General features: G+C 35.1%; 1 protein-coding gene across 1 annotated transcript; it reads right to left on the reverse strand.

The window, feature by feature from the left end:
• Positions 1 to 549: 549 nt before the first annotated feature.
• On the reverse strand, positions 550 to 20147 carry LOC113120196 (zinc-alpha-2-glycoprotein-like). The gene is made up of 7 exons (XM_026290135.1): positions 19955 to 20147; positions 15037 to 15285; positions 14618 to 14887; positions 14250 to 14522; positions 13994 to 14104; positions 13484 to 13586; positions 550 to 775 (listed from the first exon to the last, which is right to left on the reverse strand). The coding sequence occupies exons 1-7, from the start codon at positions 20019 to 20021 to the stop codon at positions 550 to 552; spliced, it is 1299 nt and encodes a 432-aa protein (XP_026145920.1). The 5' UTR covers positions 20022 to 20147.
• Between the last annotated feature and the right edge of the window lie 1159 nt (positions 20148 to 21306).

A 21306-nucleotide genomic window follows, 5' to 3' on the forward strand; every position in this document is an offset into this window, starting at 1 on the left:
TATTTTTCATAGGTGTTTCCATTTTCTCTTGTTTTATTACTATTCTGGAGTGAGTGAGCCTGCTGGGAAAGACTTAAAAATACAAAGTTAATAGTACATCTTTAGCTCTAAAGACAATGCGTAACAAATACATTCTTCATTAGCCAAGAGATAACAGTGGGGAAAAATGTGTATATTACAGACTTTCAATATATATATTTTTTAAATGTCATATTGTCAATGGAAAAACCTAATTTCTCTAGTTAATAAGTTGCATACATTTTTCTTTTTTAGTGTGTAATTTATTCATAAATAAACTACTTTCTGTACATTTTGTATTTTTGTTTTTCATATTCACATGTAAATAAAAGAGAAGCACTCATGTACATTGTAATTTTTTTTTAATGCAGCTTAATTTTTTTTCTTCTTCACAAAACATTATTTTGTGTGTTTATTTTTTTGGCATGTAATTTTTTTTTAAACATTAAAACAAATTGTTCTATACATAACTGAAAGTACTTTTTACAACCATTTACAGCATAGCTTAGGTTTAACATCAGAAAAACAGCATCAGTTTGAGCCCAGCGCTGCCTCCATGTGTTCTGGGGTCTTCAGGAGGGGAGTCTCTTGGTGAATGGCCAGCAGCTCCTCAGAGACTCGGAGGATAATACAGTGGACAGTGGAACAAGGCACATGGAGACCATCTTTATGATGTACCACTGGCAGACAAATCAGAAACACCAGGGTCTGGATTGTGGCACTTCTCAGAAGATCCAACAGCTCTGGCTTGTGAAGACTATAGTAGCCATTATAAAAGTCTGTTCAGAGCCTGGACAGATGTATACTATAAAAGCCTAATTATTAAATAAACAATTTGCTAAATGTGCAATATTAAGAGATAAATATGAGTCTTGACTAAGTCTGATTGTGTTTTCAAGAGCTGGTATGAATAAATATAGATTTAAATTCAAAGATACAGGATAGTCTGCGCATGACATGATGTTTTTTTCGGAGGGTGCTCTCGCGCAGAAAGTCATAACCAGGAAATTCCTAATATGGGCAACAACGTCCGGCTAACGCTGAATTTTCACAGACACCAGAAACGTTTGGAAACACGAAAACATTCGATTGTGACAAGATATGGTTTATTTGTTTTTCAAGTCCAGGTAGCCTAATAAATAAAGTAGCCTACGGTATATGAACAATGCAGTGCTAATTGACATAGGCCTAGCATTCATTACAGTACAGAAAATATTTTGCTTTATGTGATTGTAGAAAATAGTTTTTGTAAACAAATCATTAGCCTAATATTGGCTATTGTCCAGCAGTTATAGATTTCTAAGCCAATTAAAAGCTAGAAGTTAGAGAAAAGTGAAAGTTGCCTAATAGCCACTGCCACTTTTTAGACAGTAAGATTGTTAGTTTTTTAAAGAAGTCTGTTCTATCCACCAAGCCTGCATTTATTTGATCCAAAGTACAGCAAAAATGTAACATTTTGAAATATTTTCACAAGGCCATTAAATTAACGGTTTTCTATTTGAATATATTTTAAAATATAATTTATTGTGATTTCAAAGCTACATTTTTAGCATCATTACTCCAGTCACACAGTCCTTCGAAATCATTCTGATATTCTGATTTGCTGCTCAAAAAACATTTATTATGATGGTGTTGAAAACATATTTTAAGAAAACATTTTTTTTTTTCTGGTTTCTGTGATAAATAGAAAGTTCAGAAGAACAGCATTTATATGAAATCTAAATATTTTGTAACATTATAAATGTCTTTATCATCACTTTTGATCAATTTAAAGCATCCTTTCTAAATAAAAGTAAAAATCTCTTTTTCGAAAAAATAAAATTATAGCTTTTGAATGGTATAGTATATAATGTTATAAAAGCTTTTAATTTCAGATAAATTCTGATCTTTGGATCTTTCTGTTCATCAAAGAATCCTGAAAAATTTACTCAACTGTTTTAAATATTGATAATAATAATTTAAAAAGGTTTCTTGAGCAGTAAATCATCATATTAGAACAATTTCTGAAGGATCATGTGACACTGAAGACTGCAGTATAATGATGCTAAAAATTCAGCTTTGATCACAGAAATACATTACATTTTAAAAGACATTCAAATAGAAAGCAGTTAATAGTAAAACAATTTCACAACATTACGGTTTATGCTGTACTTTGGATCAAATAATGCAGGTATCTCATTCCTGCCCCCCTCACTTCTGAAATGACAGGCTCCGCGAAGCAAATGTCATCAAAATATAATATTTTTATATTTATTTATTTTTATTTATGTTTTTTTATTTAGGTATTTATGTTTATGTGTGTTTCTTTGTGTGTGTTGTTGCGCTGATAGTGTTGATTCCTCCGTGAGTCAAACCGGCTCACGAGCCTCAACTGACGTCACCTTGATACTGTCAATACATTATCCGTAATTAGTCACCATTTACACTGAAAGTAATAAAATCAGAATCATTCTCGCCAAAGTTTGGGTGCTGCCCTAGTTATTGTTTGTTATTAACATTTTGATCCAGTTTATTGTCCGGTCGGGCAAATATATATAGCCTAATTCTCTTTGACTTGCCGCAGTCATGTAGCCTAAAATTATACAGAAATAACTGATGAAAGACTCCTCATATATTTCAGAATGACCAAAACAACATAGGTCATCTTAGCAATTCGGAAAAAGCGACGGCTTTTCTGCATTAGGTATTATTAAGTGTTTTTAAAGGCCAATTCAGTTTGGGCGAATGCAAAACATCATGAGCGTAACATCCAGCAAAACTGGAAAACATTCAATCTACCTGAGGGAAGACGTCTTTAACTATTCTAAGTTATTGCCGGGAAATAAAGAAATATATATATATATATATATACATTTTAAAATATTAACTTCACACGTATTCTTAAACGGAGACCTTATTATTGTAGTACAAATGAAAAATATTTAATGGAAAAAATATGCATTTTTATTTATTGATATGCTATAATGTTGTAATGAAATTGTGAAAAAAATATATAGGCTAAGTGCCATTTCGTGTGTGTGTGTGTGTGTGTACAAATATTTTGAGCGTCCCTTATGGTGTCCCTTTATTATTTCCTTTAAAAAACAGTTGTCACTTATTTTCCATTTCTGAAGTTTTTTTTGTTTGTTTGTTTTTTTTTTACATCAAAACGAAAGCTCTAGAAAAATACAATGAAATACAAGGTTGTAGTGTACAGTGCACTGTTGCATACGTATATAACCTACTGATGTTTAATGACATTATTTTAATATAGTCAGTCATGAAGTCTGCTGGTCGAAGGCATGAAACGCAGGGCTGAAAATGAGTCCCACTTCGGCCCTGTTTAGTGATTCAAGTGATTGATTATTTATTGTTAGGCATATGCCCTATTGGTCTTTTTTTAATTTATGCAATATATTGGAGCTAAACCTGAGGAAGTAGACCAGAATATTGATTATAAGGAGTTATTAAGGCAGTGATAATGTTCTTTAATCTGAATGATCTTTTTCCGCTTTTCCCCAAATTTACGCACTATTTGAATAACCTTGAAAATTAAAGCATTATAATTAGTAACTTAGTATTATAATTAGTAATTATAACTAAGAATGTTTTTGTTAAATTGTGACCAATTTAAATAGCCTACAAATTCAGTAATATTAAAATATTTCACTAGAACTTATCTGGTACACTCCATAAGTTCTTTACTCAACTCCAAAGAACCTTTTATGCTAAAAAGGTTCTATAATGACAAGAAAGAACCCTTTTGGCACAAAAGTTCTTTACGCTATTATTCATTCATATATTACATTATTCTGCAACATTTTGTATTTGTAATTAAATTATTGTTTGTAGTAACATAATATCACAATTTAATCATGCTGATTTTTGGAGAAAAACTGAAATGGCACTCTTCGTGTGATATTCATTAACTACATAATATGATATAAATATATACATTTTCTAACCCCCATATCTTGAATTTTGTGATCCTTCACATGCATTCGTTAATGTATTTGAATACACAGAATAATGCAGTGAAAGAACGCACTCAAAATGCACACGCGCACTAGTATGACTTCATCATGTAACTTTACATTAGCCTAGATGCGTGCACTTTTTAGGCACGATTTGTTTAGTTTTTGAATATACTTGATACTGTTAAAAGGCACATCATTAAAACAAAAAATACAGTTCACATATCACACCTAAACACGTGGAAAACGTAATTAGAACTAGCTACTAAATTAGTTAAAAATGCCTAATGATATACAGCTATGATGCACGAACCCCAAACTCCCGATCCCGCTCCGAACTCCCGAAACTGATTCAAATTATTCGCGATCCCCAAACTGACTCTAATGATTAAGGAACCGAACAGACTCAAATGATTCGGGAACCCGCTCCGAACTCCCGAACTGACTCAAATGATTCGCGAACCCCGAACTGACTCTAATGATTAAGGAACCGAACAGACTCAAATGATTCGGGAACCCGCTCCGAACTCCCGAACTGACTCAAATGATTCGGGAACCCACTCCGAACTCCCGAACTGATTAAAATGATTCGCGAACCCCAAACTGACTCTAATGATTAAGGAACCGAACAGACTCAAATGATTCGGGAACCCGCTCCGAACTCCCGAACAGACTCAAATGATTCGCGAACCCGCTCCGAACTCCCGAACTGACTCAAATGATTCGCGAACCCGCGCCAAACTCACGAACTGACTCAAATAATTGAAAGTATGCAAGATTGTAAGTTATTTCACAAATAATTTCTGTTTTTCCAGCTTGCAGGAATCAGTAAAGCCAACTCCGACTATAGGTTTTCTTGAAGCTTCAAACCCCCTCCATGCAAAAAGAGCCAGCATCAATATGGAGGGTGTCAACATTGTGAGGGCAGAAATGGATGTGATGGAGGTAATGGAGTGCCTCTTTGTTACTTATTTCATATTCAGTGTGGAATACCCCAAGCACATCACTCACATGATGCATTTTGTTGAGCAATACCTGTTTAAACTCTCCACATTTTTTAGATTAATATATAGATATAGATAATAATATATTAATGTAATTTTATAATGGACTTATTTTGTAATATGTAGATGTAGGTGAAACGCTATTTTCATTATTTATGAGATTTTTTAAATGGTTGGTGTTTTAATGTTGATTTGTAAATTTAAAGGCCTTGAATATTTGAAATTACAGTAGCATTCTTTCAGTAATAGTAATTATTTTTGTTAATATAAATAAATGACTAGTTTTATGTACTTTGGGTGTGCTTTTTTTCAGTATTCATGGGTGACTTTTTTATGTGAATTACATTTTTACATTAAAGGGTCTTGATGTTTGTCAATTATATGAAATATTTAATCCAGAAAGGACAAAAGAAATAATCATGAATTAACCCCTAAAAGGTTCCATATAAAACCTTTTTCCTGGTTATAAAAAGGGTTCTAAATAGAACCTTTTAGGGCTTCCAAATACGTAGCGCCTGATAGAACCTTTTAAGGTTCTATATAGAACCTTTTCTTCTAAGAGTGTACTTGTCTAAATAAACGGGTTTATGATATGAATAGATTACAGTAACATTAGATATTTAATTCTTCTTAGTTTAGTGATTGTTTGGTACACCTATGATATTGAATAAGATTTTATTTTAGAATTAAGTTTTCTCAATGATAACCAGGAGAAGACAAAATATTATTAATCATCACATGATTGAAACTGATAAATAAAATTCAACCTGTTAAACAAGTGGCGCAACTACAGCCAAGATAGATCGCTCCCATTTTAAGCAATAGCTGTATAAATAGCCCTGGCAAGGAAGGTATGTTGGTGCTTTTGGCATTTCATCTGAACATATGAACATCTCCTGAGCATCTCCTGAAGTATCGGACACCCTGGGAGAACAGGTGTAGTAACATTTTAATTGCTCTATTTAATTTACAGCTCTTTAACTACAGTATCTTATAGTAGTAAATAGACATCTAACATTCAAAACCCAGACCCATGACCAGTAAAAATGAATTATTAGACATATAATCCTGGAATTTTCACTAATCAAAATTGCCTTTGATTTATTAAAACACTGTAAACATTCAATGCGGGTGAGACTTAGATTAAACATTCAACAGCAAATAAAGGGGACAGCAAACAGACATTTTCAGAGAGTGTTATCACAGCTTAATTTATATTCTAAAACTAGCAAATATATTTTCCTGTCCTCAGTAAATAATGTCCTCAGTTGTATGTTGATGTAATGCTGTACTGTTCTGTGTTATGTATATGTGTGGGTCACTAAAGTGTAAGCTACTGAAGACGCGTTTGCGTTATATTTGTCGACAATAAGTTCTACACATTTGTGAGTGTTTATAACCATCCCAAAGAAAAGTCTAATCTCATGTTGAGGATTATCTGCAGCTTTGTGAAACAGGAATCAAAAGCTTGTGAATGGCCTGTCATTGGTGGAGACTTTAACACAACACTTAATTACAAATTGGACAAAGATAGCACAACAGATAGCAAAGAGCACAAAGCACACAGAAAGAAAATCCTGGAAATCATGGAAATGACAGAACTAAAAGATGTCTGGAGAGAGAAACATCCAAATAAAAAGAGATTCACATATAAAACGTCTAAGTCCAGATTAGACTATGTGTTCATGTTTCAGAAACATATGTCTTGTGTGCAAAACTGTGATATACGGCTGGATATAGACATGGTTTCAGAACTGTCTGACCACTATCCTGTGAGTCTCACTCTGAAAATAAAAAACTAGGAAGAGTGTTTGAAGAAAATAAATATGAAATTATTCTAGAACACTTATTAAATTAATATGAAATGCCGAAATACTGTGCAAACTGTTTTTAGGAATGATTATATACATTGTATGTAACCAACTGTCATTTGTCAAATACCTATTTTTATCATGTGTATTATAATAGAAGGTTTATTTATGTAGTGTTTTGGTGATGTGATTTACCTTTTCTTCATTCAATTCTATTGTTCAGTTTATAATCTAAAAAAATAAATTAACAATGAACAAAAAAGTTGTTCAGTGTTAGTTCATGATATCTAATTAATCATCATCAATACATTGAATCTTGTCGTAAATATGTAAATGAGTTAAATGTTGCATAAAAAATAATCAAATAAAATATTTTGTATTTAGAACTGTATTCAACCAAAATAAAAGAATTTGCATAACACAGTACTGGTGTAGTGTATCTTATAAAATAATTGAGAATTTAAGTTAGTCTAAAAAATTTACACATGTATAAGGTTAAAATAAAATAAAAAGGCTTGTATTTCTGCAAAAGAAAATAGGGGGCAGCAGTGGCCTAATAGTTAGAGAGTTGGACCTGTAACCCAAAGGTTGACTTTCACTTTCAAAAATAGTTTTGACCCAGCCATGGATTTCTTTAAACCTAGCATTTTTTGTATGTGTTTGAAGTAGGAAAAGAAAAAGAAAAGAAAGAACTGTTGTGCTGAATATCAACTCCCCACCGAAGCATTGCCCCTAACATCTGAGTCAACATTACTCCTAGTAAACAGCTGAACATATTTTTATTTACCTCATTTTAAAGGCTCTCGATGTCTCTGTGATTAGGATCTTATCATCAATAATACATTTAAAGCAATAAGTAGTTTTTAGCTATGAAACATTTATATTTGATAGGTAAAAATCATCACAGCTTTTTAAATTTGGAAATATTTTTATTGGTTTTAAACGAGTTATAACAGTGGATGGGTCAATGACATGACGCCTAAATTTACAGTAGGATTGCATTTTTATTTTATTTTTTCAGTTAAAAAATAGGTTTATAGCATAAGATGCCATATATAAGAACCTTATCCCCCTGCAGCCCAAGACTGGTCCCCCACTGAAGCCTGGTCAGTACCTGGATGGGAGACCTCCTGGGAAACTAGGTTACTGCTGGAAGAGGTGCTAGTGAGGTCAGCAGGGGGCGCTCACCCTGTGGTCTGTGTGGGTCCTAGCGCCCCAATGTAGTGATGGGGACACTATACCGTCAACAAGCACAGTCCTTCAGATGAGATGTTAAACCGAGGTCCTGACTCTCTTTGGTCATTAAAAATCCCATGGCACTTCTCGTAAAGAATAAAGTCCTGACCAAATTCCCCCTTGGCCTTTGTCAATCATGGCCTCCTAATAATCCCCAGCCACTTGATTGGCTCTGTGTCTTTCTCCTCTCCAGTTGTAGCTGGTGTGTGGTGAACGCACTGGTGCCGTTGTCCTGCCGTCAGACCGTCCAGGTGGATGCTGCACACTGATGGTGGTTGAGGAGAGACCCCCACATGATTGAAAAGCACCAATACACAATAAAGTGCTATATAAATGCATCATTCATTCATTTCTTTCATTCAAGTAAATGTACCTTTTAAGCTCTCAAAAAATATACATTGAGGTTTTTTTTAGTGCACAAGATATTGGTTTCAGTACAAAAAGTTGATCTCTCACAAACATATTCAGTTTTATTTTAAATGACAAAAGCATTTAAATTAAGATATACATCATTAAATGCAAAAAGTTTGTCTGTGCTCAATGAGTACATTTTTGTATCCTTTAAGCTCACCCCTGTTCCCATTATGCTCACGTCATGTTTTATCAAAAACTGTTTATTTTAATTTATATATATATATATAAAACTTTCACCCCTTCAAGCAAGTGAACAACGCGAATCAAGTTGGGAATTTTACATCACTATTAAAGACAGCCCATCGGGCAGCAAGAGATTGACTCATCTGTTCACGATTAGGATCATGCACTTGTTTTAACGAGTCAAAGGTGATTTATTGAACATTTCGAACAAATTAAGACTTGAAGTTCATCTAAAGCACATAAAGCTATCGTTTGAGTTTATAAACCTCTATTTCATGCATGATTCATATGGATCTGTTAACTGATGCAAAGTGTGAGTTCTAGGAGAATGTTTGTGTCGTGATGAGCCTGTATCGCTCACAAGGAGTCGCTAAATGTGCAGCTTTTATGGTTTGTTTGTTTGTTTGTTTCAACGGAGGATCAGTTGCCATATTGGTTAAAATTCCCAAACTGTTTACTTAAATATTAAATTAATAAATTACATCGAAACAGGGGCGGATGTGTTATGATGTGGTTGACTGCTGTGGGCCAGAAAGTCCAGGGCCACTTTTTGGTCCGAGTCCGCCCCTGTTCTGAGCAATGAAGTGCTGCGTAACTGAGTAAACAAAGATAAAACTACAATAGCATCTTTACAGCTGAAACTGACCTGCACGTGAAACCCTGAACAGTAGTTTTCTGCTCCAGCTGTGCGCTTCAAGAGTCCACTTCATTCTCTCTCTCACATTGATTACTCGGAGTCTGATCCAAACCGTTTGACGGAGCGCTCGAGCCAAAGCATCGACTGTAACGACTCACCGATTCATGATCGATTAGAGATTTAATAATCGAATGGCGGACTCTGAAATTATCATGTTCTTGTTATGTGGGTTTGTTCATATAAAACAACAGATGAGAGCACTGTGACTGTTGATCAGCTTTAATACCGCCACTACAACACACACACACACACACACACCGGATGCAACAACTTCTACACATCCACAACATAACACACACTGCCCTCTAGCGGGACTTAATGTAACTAGCATCAATACTCACTGACTTGAGATCTTTTAATTACCGCATATACTACAGAAATAATCGTTTTAGTACATGTGACATGCAATTATACAATAATAATATTAAAATAGTTTAATATTTAAAATATTAAAATCGGCTTCCAGGCCACCGGGAATTGTCCCTGTTCTCCCGTTGTTCGACTCGCGCCTGATTTGCGGATTTACATATAAAGTCAAATTTATTTTGTAATTAAATTATGTTAACGCCGTAAAACAAAAATGCTTTATCCATCTCTGATAATCCCATGTTATATGATCATGCAGGTTGTTTATACATGATTAAACTTTATGATTAAACTTTATGACCCAGCCCAGAAGATGGGTAAAAATTTTACATTAAAATCACATTAGAATCAGAAAGAGCTTTATTGTATGTTATTGTAGCATGGCTAGGATGAAAAGACCACTAAGAAATAAGAGCTGAACTACACTCTGATATACTTTCAGATGAAGCTGTTTATTAATGTGAAAATACTATCTGAAGATGCTAAGTCTTTCTATTGATTCACAGATGAATGTTGATATGATTTGTTTATGTGGAAGTATTTCTTCAGAATATTAAATATCAATACCCATTGTTCCGAATTCTCCATGTTTTGCGTGGTGACAAAGATGCATACAGAATTGGCGCTGCCCGTAATGGTATAGTGCACAACCGACACAGTTGCGGATCCTACGCTGATTAATAGACTGAGAATAAGCGTAAAGCCAGAGAGTTGCATCAGCCGATCTGATCGGGAAGTTCTCTGGATTGCTCGCATTAAAAGGACAATATATGAGTAACGGACAAGTAAGTCCACTGTTATTTTAATATTAATGTTATACTGCAAGTATAGTTGTTGCAGATACTGTTTCTAAGTTTATTCATGTATATTAACGTGACGTATTTACCGCATGTTAATTACGCGCTGTATTATATGCTGTCAATCATTTGAAGTTAAGAGTAGCGATCGATCACTGTGACTTATATAAGTAGAAGATACTTTATGTTGTTTATTATTTATATCATTTATGTGACATTTAAGTGATCCATCTGCTAATTATTATTTTTATTTTGTTGTTCTAGAAAACCTTGTACATGTCAATCTATATTGATGCCAGAGCAATCATTAAAAGGCTATCATTGAGACAAGACTCTGAGTTCTCTGACAAGAATACTGTAGCGGTCAGTGCAGATCGATCCAGCTATAAATCCTAAATTAAACACCCATGTTCTGCATCTCATTGTGTGAGTCATTATATTATAAACCTGTCATAAAATGATGAATGTTTGTAAGTGTTGTATTTTCATTGACAGCTTACAAAAAGAATATGGTGTGTAAGTTCATTAAACTCCGGTGTGTTGTGTTATTAAATTATACATTATGTTGCTTTTGCTTGGGATGAAGACAGATTTAACATGCAAAGAAAACTAGTTAACCAGCAAATCAACCAAGAGATCACAAAATTAGGAAATTAATAAAATGTTGTGGGTGTGATTTTCCACCATTTTACACTTATGTCAGTAAAAAAAACATGTTTATTTGAATTTGTCTGCACTCAAAAATTGTTAAGATACTGCAATCACACAATTTCAAAACCTTTTTTTTTTTCTTCAGGTCAAGTCAATATATATCCAAAATCAGACCAGCAGGAAATAAAAGCAATGTGCAATTTCAGACAGGTGTAGTTCTAATCCACAATAAAGGATGCTTTAACAAATTTAGTTTTTTTGTTTGTAAAAAATAAAAAATAAAATAAAAAGACAAACAAAACAAATTTAACATCAGTGAAAGACAACAAACAGCATATTACACAATGTGCATATTTTATTCATTCTGTTAATGCTATCATTTTCAAAAAGAACACTGAGAACTGAACAAATGATAGCTGCCATGCATTCCCTGAAACAACTGTAAAGTGCATTACGTAACAGGGAACAAACATGGAAAAACAAAAAGGTAATAATCACAGCATATTTTATACAAATTGATACAAAATAATTTGATTAAATATATTTACACAATGCACAATTTACCTCAAGACCAGTATTGTTAAACACTGGTTTAATGTGCAAAACAAAATCAAGAATGGGGAGGGGGGGCTACTAATAATACTAAGTTAAATGCTACTAATAATAAAAGCATAAAAAATAAAGTTAAAATAAACCCATTTCTCAGTAACACAACTTCAGCATCAAAAATGCACTTAGCCTTTGTTGAACTAATCTGCATATTTAAAGCTGAACTATTGCAGTTTTTCTCAGTTGCTTTGGCACATTTTTCGAAAGCCTTAACCTCTAAGTGCAATTGTCACAACAATTTGCTAAAACAACACAACCCTGATGCACGTCTGCAAAAGTTATAACTCACCCAAAACATTTAATTCATGCTTTAAAATTTACTAATTGTTTCAGTGACTTGACCAATGCCACCAAAAATAAGAAGAGTTTTTGTCATTGTGTGATCCACGGTGGACAAAATGTTTAGATGCCTATTCAACATGGAAATATTTGTTATATACAATTTTATTTTTTATAATCTAAAACACCTTCAGCCGGTGTCCATTATAACACACTCTTACTTTTAGGTCAAATAATGGACTGACATCTGGACATAAGTCACTATTCTCTGTATTAGTGCTGTTTTGAACGTATTACTTGAATTTGTTTACTGGATCCTGGACTTTCCAGGAGTTTTCTGGTTTAAAATGATCTGAATGCAAAAACCTGCTTCTTTTCATTTGTGTTGTTTTTGTTATAATGTAGAATGATAATTAACTGTTATTCCTTCGTACCCCACACATTGACAACCCTTGAGGTATAGTAACTACGGTTACATTCACATTCACGTTGTTTGTCAAGATGAGAGGTGACTCCTTCTGGTAGTTTGATTTATATAATGTAGTGTCATTTCTAGCTTTGGTAATTTCACTGGGAATCTATTTGTTAGTTTTCATCAACAAGCCCTATGCATTTAGTAGGCTAATTGTGCAAATTTTAGACAATAGCACTTACTCATTTGACACATGCCAAAATATGTGCAATCTGCTTAAATCAATAAGAAATTCAAATCTGATGTGAACAAGAAACTATTTGTTTAGACAACTGAACTTACTGTTTTGAAAAAAATAAATAAATCTAATTTGAGGGCTGAGCCAAAGCAACTGAGAAAAACTGTAAGTAGTTTGAGGAAATATTACTGTACTGTTAAAACTTCTATATCATTTATTGTGTAAATGTTCTGGTTGGCTTATAATCCTAATAAAAACAGAATTTGACTCCTAACCCTAGGGGTTGTGGGTTCGAGTCTTGGGCCAGCAATACCACGACTGATGTGCCCTTGAGCAAGGCACTGAACCCCAACTGCTCCCCGGGCGCCGCAGCGAACATGCTCCGGGTGTGTGTTCACAGTGTGTGTGTGTGTGTGTGTTCACGTTGTGTGTGTGTGTGCTTTGGATGGGTTACATGTAGAGCACTAATTATATGACACTTCAAAAAGAAAATACTAAAAAAAATCCAGAGTTCTGGCTTGAAACTCTAGATGGCGGAGTCTGATAGGTCCAACTCAATCTGACCTAATGACATCTGATTGGTTTTCACCTTTATCAGTAGCCAATGAGCTCAAATACCTGGATTATTTACAATATACAGAAACCCTCCACCATCCTCAGCTTCATGTTATAAATACAGCAGCAGTATTTCATGCATGTAATGGCAGTAGCAAGTCTCAGTACTTGCTCTGTCCCAGACCACATACATTCACACTGTCATGTACATTACCTCTACGAGATTTGTCATGACAGAAATAAAGTGAAGTTCAGCTTACAGCAGTTCATTGTTTTCATCTAAATCACTTGCAGTCAGGGGATCCGCTGATCTCGAGGTAATGTTCTCACATTCTGTGGTGGAACTACTGCGCTTCATCTGGCCTAGAGAGGATACAACACATTATTACAAAACTTTAGAATTAGCATCAGCTCATGCTGATTTCATACCAACTTCATACCAAACTTGGGTTGAAACAACACTGTTTTTTTCAGACTGTGTGCATATTAAACTCATAAGCATTTATGGTACTAGATTTTACAGCATGGTCTCCATATTTAAATGCGGAATAAATATTCCATTAAATAATTAATCTCATAAAGACACATGAGAATGAGACAAATTACATTTGAAACATGCTGTTATAGTGTTTGTCCTGTTTGCAGTTGTTGGATGGCCGAACGTGACCGACTATTCATCAAAAATGTCCATAATATGGAATAATATGAGGGTGAGCAAATAAAGACTTTTTTTTCTGGGTCAATTAGTCCTTGAATTAATATGAACTCACCGTTGAACCTTCTGTTTTTGTAGATTAAAGACATGATGTATAGAACTTCAATCGCAAGGGCACCTGCAGCTAGTGCTGCCCAGTGATGACTTCTAGATCCCAGACTTCCAGCTACAGGGAAAAAAAAACAATGTTCTAAACATTCTATAAAGTCATGCAACAAGTAAATGCTATAAATACCAATTCTGAGCTGCCAGCTGGAGTAGGAAGCTACTGTACAATATTAAAGTCTGACTGTTAATATGGTCATATTTACCCCATAATGTTGTAAATGTCTGACCGCTGTGAAGGACGTGACACTCATAGCCCTGTTTCTCATCTCTGTGCATCTTCACACTGGTTCTCATCTGAAAGGTTTGGTTATCAATGGGTCTGACTCCAGAAGAGCTGAAGGGTTGGACTGTGATGTTGTTTAGCGTGATCTTCATCTCTATGTGTTTGGGGTAGAAGCCAGTGGCCAGACAGGTCAGATTCAGCTCACTTTGGTCATGAGGAGCTGCAGATGCAAACATGTGAAGAACTGGAGGAGCTGCAATAAGAAGCAGATGATAGAGGAACTGATTCTGAACAAAAAGACATAAACAATTGAGTTTGAAACACTGAAGTCATTAGAGAAACACATACTGTTATTCGAAACATTATATGTGGAGATCCAGTCCATGCAGTCTTTGAGGTATAACTGGAGATAATGATTGAATATTCTGTCAGCATCCCATTTCATTTTGGTTTCTTTTGCATTTGGACTTTTCTCAATCCACTGCATTGTGTCATAATTAAAGAAAATAAAATCCTCTCCATCATATCCGTACTCGTCAAGTGCGTTCACATTCATCACTGCTCCATCTGGATGTTTCTCCACCTCACAGCCGACTCTCCTCTGTAGTGTATGGAGGCCTAAACATGTCAATTCATAAATAAATGAAAAACAACAACTAATTACAAGTTTAAAAATATGTTGTAACTGAATAAATAAAGTGATATATTTTTAAGTGAACAATGCTTTTATGGGCCAATGTCATTCCAGTAAAACTCAAAGAATTCACCTTCACATCTGGAGCTTGTGCAGTTTGCCAGAGAGTTAAACAGATTTATGAACCAGTCTCTAGATTCATGAGGTTCTCTGGTATATCTCCAGATTTCTGCATCCAAACGATCTCTTTTCCAGCTGTGTTCTTCATTACTGTAGTGAGAGATCGATCTGTCGTCATACACACACACTGCACTGAACACAGGACCAGAGACTCCTTCAGGTTTGCTGAGGACGGTGTAAACAAACAGGAGATGGTGTCTCTCTGAAGATAAATAAAGATAAATGCAAGAGAATAAAGGTGTTAAGGTCATGTCAACATTACATATAGTCAAACTGCCTGAGAGTACTCCAATTAATATCTTTATCTCTCTCTTAAATAATTCAGATGCACCTCTAAGACAGGTCAGTTCACTCAAGCTTATTAACACTAATAATATTTATACCTCAGATTTATTTTATAATATGTAGTGATATAGTAACTGTAACCAAGGTATTATTGCAGAAATGTGAGACATTCACATCAAATGTTATTATTTTATCAACATACACTAGGCATGAATTAAACATTAAGGAGTGATGGGTTTGAACTGCAGTGTTTTTAATATAGACAGGTGTATTAGAGACTATTCCGCGCTCAATCCCCTCAAAGCACCGGCAAAGTGATTATGAACATGTCAGAGGAAAAATACATTTAAATTATTTATTGACAAACTAGTGCTTTGAGAAAAAGAACGGATTGAGTGTTAACCAATTTCGTTTCCATATAATTATAAACTACGATGAAAGTTCATCAGCATGTATTGATTAATAGCATGTTGTAGCAAAAAAAAAAAAAAAACTTTTGCTTGCGCAACCAACTGAGAAAAGTTAGTTGCAAAAGAGCTAGTGAGAAGGATGAATCTGGAGCCCTAAACTGCCCAGCTCCCCCTGTGAATGATCAAACACCCCTTCAGCACCTGCGATCAAAATGCTCTGGAGCCAGTGTCCTGACATTTGATCCGACCAGGGTTTACTGCGCATGCGCACATCAATATTGCGTCCTTATTCTCATGCTGAACAACATTTAATGTATCTGTATTACCGTAAGGGTAAGTTTAGGGTAGGTGTAGACCAGTGGCTTAGCCACGGGTGTGCCTGTGCCACCCACAGTGGCAGCTGGCACACCTAAAAATAGATGCAGAATTATTTTTTATAGTCTCAATAAAAATTTTTTTACTAAACTTGGCCTATTGTTGTTTACTTAGAATATATATATATATATTTTTTTTGTTCGCGACTCGGTTGATTCAGATCGGGACTTCGGAGCCTGTTCGCGACTCGGTTGATTCAGATCGGCACTTCGGACCCTGTTCGCGACTCGGTTGATTCAGATCGGGACTTCGGAGCCTGTTTTAAATTCAGATCTGGACATCGAAGCAGGAAGTGTTTGTCAAACAGTTAATTGGTTATAAATGAATATTTAGACTTGAGGCTTTTTTTTTTACCTGTCGATTCAGCATGTACATGGACCCACACACAAAGGTGGACACACTCTAGACGGGTGTGCCAGGTAGGGTGACCACCCGTCCCGTGTAGCGCGTGCGCGCACAGCGTTTGAAGCCCAATAAATGTCACGCATAATCAATGCTTGCTCAAAAAAAGCTAAAAAAAAAAAAAAAAACCGTTCGGTTCACCACACGCGGTTCGGCACGCGCTTCAACTTAAATCTGACAAAGCATCTGTAATATCATCTGTAATATGGCTTGCTATAAATGGCACGTAAAAAAAAACAGGGTTCCGCTAATAAATGTTTCTGTTGATGCATGCGCATTCTGGCTTCCCAAACATTACAAAAACATGAAAAAAAAGATCTATATTGAGCAACTACAATTCATTTTAATCCTATAATTATATATTATAATTTATTTAAAGTGAATAAATTGTAATGAAAAATAAACAAAATGAAATAGCTAAAGTTCAAAATTATCGTATTTGGAAGAAAATTATTACATTTAACAATTAACTACATTTTGACACGACCTGCAAATTAACACTAGGAGTATGGTTGGACGGAAGCAGTGTGACAAAAAATACTATCCCATAATTTTGCACAGTAATCTGACAATAAATGTGGCACACCCAGATTTTCATATGCACACCCAGAGTCTCTTTTCTGGCTACACTACTGGTGTAGACTTTAATAAAACACAATCTAATAGGTAGAACCGTGAATATAACACAATTACCAGAGTTGGGGTACTCGAGTCCAATTTTGAATGAACTCGGACTTGTCACGCACTCGGGTGAATTTGTACTCGGACTTGAACATTTTGGACTCGGAAAATATTCCATTTACAGTCGAGTCCGCGTTTGTAACAATAAAACCAGCATAAAATTGAGATGATAAATTAATGAATGTCTCCCCTTATGTCATTTTACTGCACCACACCGGCAGGCAGAAGTCTCATGCTTGCAGACGAAACACACGCACTACTCACTGGATATCAATGTGGATTAGTGATGGGAAGTTCGATTCTTTTCTGCGAACCGGTTCTTTCGGACGGTTTGATTCAATAAACCGTTTGAAAAAAACGGTTCACTGGTTCTTTTTCTCGGTATTAGTTATTAAATTAACTTACGTTTCGTCAGATTGCCCTTCATCCAAGCCCTCGGATTACCCGCACTCATAACATTAGCACATAATCAGTTTAGAATCAATCACCAAAAGAATCAGTTCGGTTCAGATGCGCTTGAGTCAGTCGGCTTCACGCTGAATCACGCATGAGCAGTATCATGGTTCTCGAATCGGACGCCTCCGAAAAAAAAAACGGTTTCCGGTTCAGTTTCTGATGATCCGAAAACCAATGCAACCAATTCTTGACTCAAAAAGGAGAATCGCTCAAACCAGCACGTGCTGCAGTTCAGTTTCATCAGCTGCTCTACTCCTGTTCATGTTCTGTTTACTACAAACTCAATTTGTGAATGTGTCATCACTATAAAAACAGTACAGATATTTCATAAATCATCCCTTATTCCTATTAAACATGGAGTCTTTAGAGTCTTAATTGTTGTCCAACTTCCCTGAAAACCCCTGTGGCCCATACATAATCTACAATATACAGATTTGCATCTTAAAAAAAAAAAAAAAAAAAAAAAAAAAATTATATATATATATATATATATATATATATATATATATATATATATATATATATATATATAGATATAGATATAGATAGATAGATAGATATATATATAGTTATTTTAGCACACTTTCCGATGTTTAACAAAATACTTGAAAAAATTACACGCATGCGCAGTATCATCGGTTCTCAATTCGGACGCGTCCGAAAGAAACGGTTTTCGGTTCAGTGTACTGGTGATCCGAAAACCGATGCAACCGAGTACCAAAGACAGCAGCAGCAACCAACAGATGCTGCACAGCTCAGCATAGCAGGATTTGCAAGACTAGAATTGGCCAAACAAGCAGTGCTACTTTATAATGCAAGTTAGAGGAAATTCATAATGCCATCATTAAGGATCTCCTCATTGGCTGCACTTTACCTCTGTCAAATGTGGGGGAGAGGCATTAAATAACTGAAATGTCAGCTTTAACTCAGAATCAGAAAGAGCTTTATTGGCAAGTATGCTTAAGCATACAAGGAATTTGTTTTAGTGACATAAGCTTCCAGTACACAGAGACAACAACAACACAGACAAAAAAAAAAAAAAGAGATTTACAAATTGGCAAATAAATAAGTGTATAAACAATTGTGCTATACATGATAATGGAATAGGATTGAGTGAGATGTTCTAGGATGGAGGGTTAACAAATAAATATATTATATTTATAATAAATATAAATATAACTGGAGGACAATATAGTGTGATACAATAATAAAACAGGTTCATTTGTATTTTCATGCACTTGTAATACAATAAAACCTTTGAAACCTTTTTTGATAGGAAACTAGTTCTGTTGACATAAAATAAAAATGTTCAATGGCAATGACTAGATGTAACAGTGGTATTTTTTTATTACATTTTTATATTGCCATTGGTTTAATGGGTTTAAAAGTTAAAATATTAATAGAATGTAAACATTTACAATACCGATTTATAAACTTTTTTAATTTAATTACTTTCTGGACTCGGGCGGACTCGACTCGGACTCGGCCTTTAAGAACTCGGACTTGAGTCCAACTCGGCCCCTTTTGGACTCGGACTCAGACTCGGACTTGGTCTTGACTCGTACTCGACAAAGGTGGACTCGGACCCAACTCTAACAATTACTGTATTTGAATTACTTTAAGGGTTATTAAACTATAACTTTACAGTATCATTTTTCGTTGTCGAACTGTACTATATCCACTGTTTAAATTGGAGGTAGCAAAATCTGACAGAGCACCGCACCTGGTGCATCGATGTATTTTTGAAAAGCAAATTAAGCTTTTCCAACTCTAAACCCAGTCCCAAGTAAATAAGGGTTATTAAAAAAACTAGCAAAACGATTTTCGTGGTGTCTCCACCACTTTTCAAAGCAAAAGTACTTCACTGCCAGTAACATATTTCTCAAGTATCCTGCACGAGTTCACACATGTACCCACTGAGATCTGAGGGGTGTGGTACTTTTCAGGGATTTTTCCTGCACAGTCTATTTTGTTAAGTGACTAAGAATAAAATTGACAGCGCATTGTTCATGTTAAAAAATTAACATGGATTAATACGAAATGTGTTAAATATTCCATAAATGCACATAATTAAACGATGTCTTTCAGAGTCAACACATGGCTTTTTAGATACGAGTAAAGAAAGGAAAAGTAGTCTACACTTTTAGATAAACATGATTGCACTCGAGGAGTTAGAAAACCTGCAAGGATTACTTGTATTAGTCCAACCGCCAGAAAAAAAGAGAAAAAAAAACATACATTAATACATAACGAATAACTTACCAGAATAAACGTAGCGTAGTAGTCCTATGCCTGCAAACAGTATACAGAGAGAGAATTTCAAATCCATTTCAAGTTTACAGGAAACTGCGCCGAACGCGCATAGCAAAACCACATGGACATTAAAAGCTGCAAATATTTCCTGAAAATCGGTGTTCAGAAAGGTGCGTGGTCGAAGAAGGGTTTGGCAGCTGCACACTTCACTTGAACTCTCACTTGCGCTTCTGCTGGTGACGTCACCCGCGGTCTTTTTTATTTTTTTAATTAATTGATTATTTTTGGTTTGAATCTCTCGACATTTTACAACAGTTGCCAGGTGGTGAAGATAAGAAAAAATAAACTGAACTACGAAGTCTCTTGCAGTCGACACAAATCGCGCGTGTAACCATGGAGACAGGATCCTGTGGCGCTGATTAAATTCTGAACAATTTAATAAATAGTTGGATGCGATTTTTATATAGTCATCACAAACATTGTATCAGGACTTTGGACGTTTGGAGAAAACATGTTGTGTGTTTGTTTTCATAGATTTTTGTGTTTTCAGTGAAACATTACCTGCACTTACAGGTTTACAGCCCTGACAAGTCAAGTCACTTTTATTGTCACATCACCACAGCACGTGTGCCTTGGTCAGTGAAATTCTTGGGAGCATGCTCCAGAAATTGCAGAAACAGTTAACATGATAAAACCAACAGACTTCAACTGGTGAAAATGTGCAATATGCACATACATATAGTCAGTACACACAGTGTACTATTAGACATACTTACAGTTAGCACTACACATTATACACATATGTACATACAGTTAGCCAGTGGCGACTGGGACAGTAAATCAGGGAATTTGACTCCACCCCAGGACTCCTCTGTTGCTGCAGTCACCACACAATTCATGTGTCCACCAGACTGCTAAACTCTTTGGCTCTTTCAGTGGTTTGAATTGGGTTATACTTAAAAAATAAATCAAAATCCTTAGACTGTGGACGGCAAAATAATCAAATGAAGTATCAAGAAGTATCAAGGCATTCACTGTCTCTATCATCTTTCCCTGAATCTCTCTCTCTCTCACTCTGCACATTGAGTTTCTCTGCAATATGAAATAAGCACTTTCAATAATCTATATTAATTATGCAGCCATCAATTGTACGTCCCAATGATCACAGTCCTACTACTGATGACCTTATAAATCATAAAAGGACATATATTTTTCTAAGAGTAGCTAGCATGTTTAGTTTTGCTAATAGCTTAAACTTTACCTGAAGGTTCCTGCTCTGACTCTGAAGCTGAACTGTCCACCCCCTTTTGAGTTTTTTTGACTTACAATAGATTTTATCTTTTGTAAGTCGCTTTGAATGA

Source organism: Carassius auratus, chromosome 19 (assembly GCF_003368295.1).
Source record: "Carassius auratus strain Wakin chromosome 19, ASM336829v1, whole genome shotgun sequence".
NCBI classification, from domain to species: domain Eukaryota; kingdom Metazoa; phylum Chordata; class Actinopteri; order Cypriniformes; family Cyprinidae; genus Carassius; species Carassius auratus.